General features: G+C 33.0%; 1 protein-coding gene across 3 annotated transcripts in view; it reads right to left on the bottom strand.

The window, feature by feature from the left end:
- LOC107639164 (U3 small nucleolar ribonucleoprotein protein IMP4) overlaps positions 369-4097 on the bottom strand; it is a 24717-nt gene continuing 20988 nt past the window's right edge. For all 3 annotated transcript variants that reach the window (XM_021121059.1, XM_021121061.1, XM_021121060.1), the window contains 7 exons: positions 3739-3848; positions 3285-3335; positions 2921-3064; positions 2748-2837; positions 1943-2049; positions 1720-1804; positions 369-720 (listed from right to left, as the gene is read on the bottom strand). In XM_021121059.1, coding sequence (XP_020976718.1) covers positions 622-720; positions 1720-1804; positions 1943-2049; positions 2748-2837; positions 2921-3064; positions 3285-3335; positions 3739-3848 — 686 coding nt within the window. In that variant the 3' untranslated portion in view covers positions 369-621. The remainder of the gene's footprint in view (positions 721-1719; positions 1805-1942; positions 2050-2747; positions 2838-2920; positions 3065-3284; positions 3336-3738; positions 3849-4097) is intronic.

Genomic DNA, 4097 nt, shown 5'->3' with positions numbered 1-4097 from the left:
TAGTTCTGTCTCCTTTTTTCTCTTGATTTCTAAAGCGAAAATCGTTTAAAACAATATAAGAGTAGAAAACAGACGAGTGGTGAGCTCAAAAATGGAAAAAAGTCATAAATTGTGTGTAAATACTAAATACGAGTATCCAAATTTGACTGATACAAGTGGAAAGAGTATTACGAGGTCCTTTATTATTCTTTTTGCAGATTCTCAAATTACAACAATGTGGATTGGAGGTGTTGATAGTGATGATGAAGGAATCCCATAGGAGAAAAACTGTTTTGAAGATGCAAATCTTTCTTTTTAAAGGAGAGAATGATGTCAAAGTTTATTTTGAATGGGGACGAAAGACAGAGTTGATTTTCGTATGTCATGAATTAATAATAACAAACGAACTGTTCATATTCCCAAGAAAAAGCAAATAATAATTTTTTTCCAGAAAAAGTACATTTCATTCTCACTTTTTCATAGCTTTAGCAGTTTACAATGATGCTCATTCCAAAAATTATATTCCCTTTCAAACTAAGGAACTAAGGACAATGTTCCGTCACGATGAAAAATGCACTCAACGTGTATCAGGTTAAGCTGCGTAAATACTACTTTAACATTGCGGCTTTTGTTATGGCAACATCAATCACTGAGAAACTTGCGTTTTTTACTCGTGTTCATGTAAGGTCTAATAACCCATTCTATTTGAGCTTCAGCTTGATCCACAGTTCCCAGCTTTATCTGCAACGTGTTTGAGAAAAATAGGGACATTGGATTAATTGGTTAACAGTGAAAATAGCAACAAGTATAGCAATTAAAACTGGATTGGGACACCAAATAAAAAAAGAACGGGACTGGACCGATCTTTTCAGACCAAAAACCAGTGAACTGGCCACCCGTCCCATTGCTTCAATAGAGTTGATTATCAGTCTAATTTTAATAATCATGATATTAGGAATAGGTTTGGTATCCAATAACAATCGGAACAATGCATTATTTTATCTAGTAAATATGAAATAAACATTAACAAGCACTAGCATCTTGAGATTATAGAACAATGATGGCTGTTAATTTTGTAATACATGGCAATATGGATAGTTTTATGTAGTTCTTAGCGTAAGTTAAGCAAGTGTGTGGTAGAAAGAGACAAAGACATGCCAGGGTAAAATAGAAAGAAGAATTACAGAAATGTGACCTAAAGGTGGTAAAACTGCCTCAACTCCTTTAAAATAGTAGATAATAGAAAGTAGAAGCAGTAGTAGTCACTAGTAAGTAGACAATTTACGATTTTAATATTTGAATCTAATAAATTAAGCCCAAAAAATAAAAAAGGCGGCCCAAACTGCTGCTAACACTAATAGATCAAAATTTACAATGATATTGTGTTATTAAATTAGTTTACATTTTGTCAAACAGCTGTGCTCACAAACATATCCAAAAAAAAAAATATATCCGTGTAAGCAATTTTACAAATGACTGGGGTAACAAAAAGGATATTTTTAAACCTAAAAGTAAAATATGTAATCACAGAAAATTTTAACTTTTGGAGCAACATTACATCAACCAAAACAAAGAAACATGTATACACATGCAAAATGCAATCACTGAACTACAGTTTTCTTAAATTTAGTAGCATGTAAACAGATGTAGTTACTTTGTTTTGAGGGGAAGATCATCTTTCCTCATAACATAACAACAGACAAAGAAGCAATCAATGGTGAGGTTAATAGTAATGCAAACCTGATAAAGTCGCAACTCAAACCGCGGACCAATTTCCTTTAGTTCAATAGACTTCGGACCTCCATGCTTTTCATATATGTGATGCCTGTATAGAACAAACACTAGATAATGAGAAGGGAAAAAACACTAACCAGCACAAGTTCACTGTAACATGAATGAATAATGGATATTTATAAATTATAATGAAAGGTCAAATGCATAAGATTGTAAATGCAAAACCAACCTGAACGATACATAGTCAGACTGGTTGGAAAAAGTCACAATACGTTTTGTGTCTGGTTTTGGAACTGGGAAAAGATACTTTAGAATGTTGGCAGTCCTTTCACCTAACTGTTTAAAGTCCAAAATGAATTCCAAATAAGATGAGTAGTCAGAACAAAACCAGCGTAATTATTGCTATAGATAGTAATTACTTTCGATAATATTGAATTTGCAAAAGTATATATTCCATAAATATATAATTGGGAAATTAGCGAATAGAAAAAGTGGCCAACATAAACAAAATTCTAATCCCGAATCACAATGCAAACAGAACCAACCTTGCACTTTTATTCTTACAAGATCAATACATATATTTGCTCTGACCAGTAGCCTACTGACTACATCATCTTTTTCATTCCAAATTAACCTAAGTTTGAATCTTGGTTATATCATTTGTCATCTCTAAGACTAATTAATAAAAGCAACCCCATTAGAAACCCAACTATTTTAATAGATCAATGCTTAAAAAGTTGACAATGTGCCTTCTCCTAGTCCTAACCTGTGCTCGAATCTTACTCTTAACAGTTTTAGCATCAGAGGGAAATCATTTAAATCACTTTAAAGTTTAAACAGTCAAGCTGCAACTGCTTCTAGTCCAATTCAGAACATTATGGTTCGAAGACCAGACAAGACACCATTGGCATGACCAGTAGATATCTGAAAGACCAATGGAAAAATACAACAGACCACAGATCAAAACCATGGGCAATTTACCAATGAAATTCGAGCAAGTAAAAAAAATAGAGATCGTGTTGACTTATGAAAACCTTAGTTGAGAAGTTATCAAAAATCAGATGTGGATAAGCCTCGGGCATTGTACCAATGGCTTTCTTGTCTTTGATTTCATGCCTTGTAACCTATACGGAAAAGAAACAACTCAGCATGTTGTCCGTACAAATATATATTACAAAAAGTAATACTTTTTAAGACCAACACTTACCACATTGAGCAATCCAAAATATGCAGTTGGACCATACGGCAGATGGCAGACAATTAAGCCATCCGGAACACCACGATGTTCATGAACCAACACAACATCTGTATAATCATGTGCACGGCAAGACTCTATAATTTCAGAAATAACCTAAAATGATAGCGACAACCATCCAAATACAAACACAAAACAGAAAAGACAATCAGTTTATATTTTAGCTATATAATAACGATTATATTTTAGCTGTATTTATTATCATTACTCATTAGCAAGAAAACAATAAATGGAAAATCAACCAAATAGTCAATTATTCAGATTCTGAACGTATACAAGAGATAATAAATGGAAAAAAAACAGTAAAGGTTACAACCTGACCACCACGATTCATTCTTTGTGCATTCGGAAAGACATAACTCAGCTCCTGAACATAGAAAATTGAGTGTCACAATAGTCAAAACGTTATCCGGAATTTACTAAGACAGAAAAAAAGGAATAAATAAAATAGAACATTGTGAATATTATATGTATAAAACTATATATATTAAAATTAAATAAAATAACTTTAGGTGTTATCTATCAGTCTTCCTAATTTTACAGCTAATATAAATAGGCTTATTAGTTACCCATTCAAATCTTCCTATTTTTCTTTCTTCCTCATTTGACTCTCCTTTTGAGTTTGTATGCTCCAAACGGAAAAGAAACATCTTTTTATGTTACTTCCCTGCCCTTTTTCCTCTTTTCCTTTTTTTTTTATCTATACATAATTAGAATATAAATAAAATTCTCTTCTAGTTTGCAGATGAAAACAATTGAAGTGAGCAAACCTTTACAAACTGTTGAAGAGGAGCACTTGGATCCCTGGAAGTGGTTAGCAAAATTTTAGGATCTTTTTCCGCAGTATGTGCATACTCATCATCAATGTGTGTTCTCGGGACTGAATTACACACAGCAAAAAGTGGAGACAAAATTTCAGCAATCACATCAATGTCTCTTTTGAAATAAATCAATGCAAGAGAGAATAAAACATCAAAAAGGTTTATGAGGGAAAGGCAAAATAGCCTAAAAGCTTGGGGTACCAGGAGACAAAGGGTGTATTTGTGAGCTTGGTTTTCAGAGGGGAAGGGAAGGAAGTTAATCCCTTAATGGATAGAGTAGAGTTCATTTTACTTTTCAATCCCTTCCC

This window comes from Arachis ipaensis, chromosome B04, assembly GCF_000816755.2.
Source record: "Arachis ipaensis cultivar K30076 chromosome B04, Araip1.1, whole genome shotgun sequence".
In the NCBI taxonomy this organism is placed as follows: domain Eukaryota; kingdom Viridiplantae; phylum Streptophyta; class Magnoliopsida; order Fabales; family Fabaceae; genus Arachis; species Arachis ipaensis.
The sequence above is the reverse complement of the archived record's forward strand: the minus strand, read 5'-3'. Positions and strand labels throughout refer to the sequence as shown.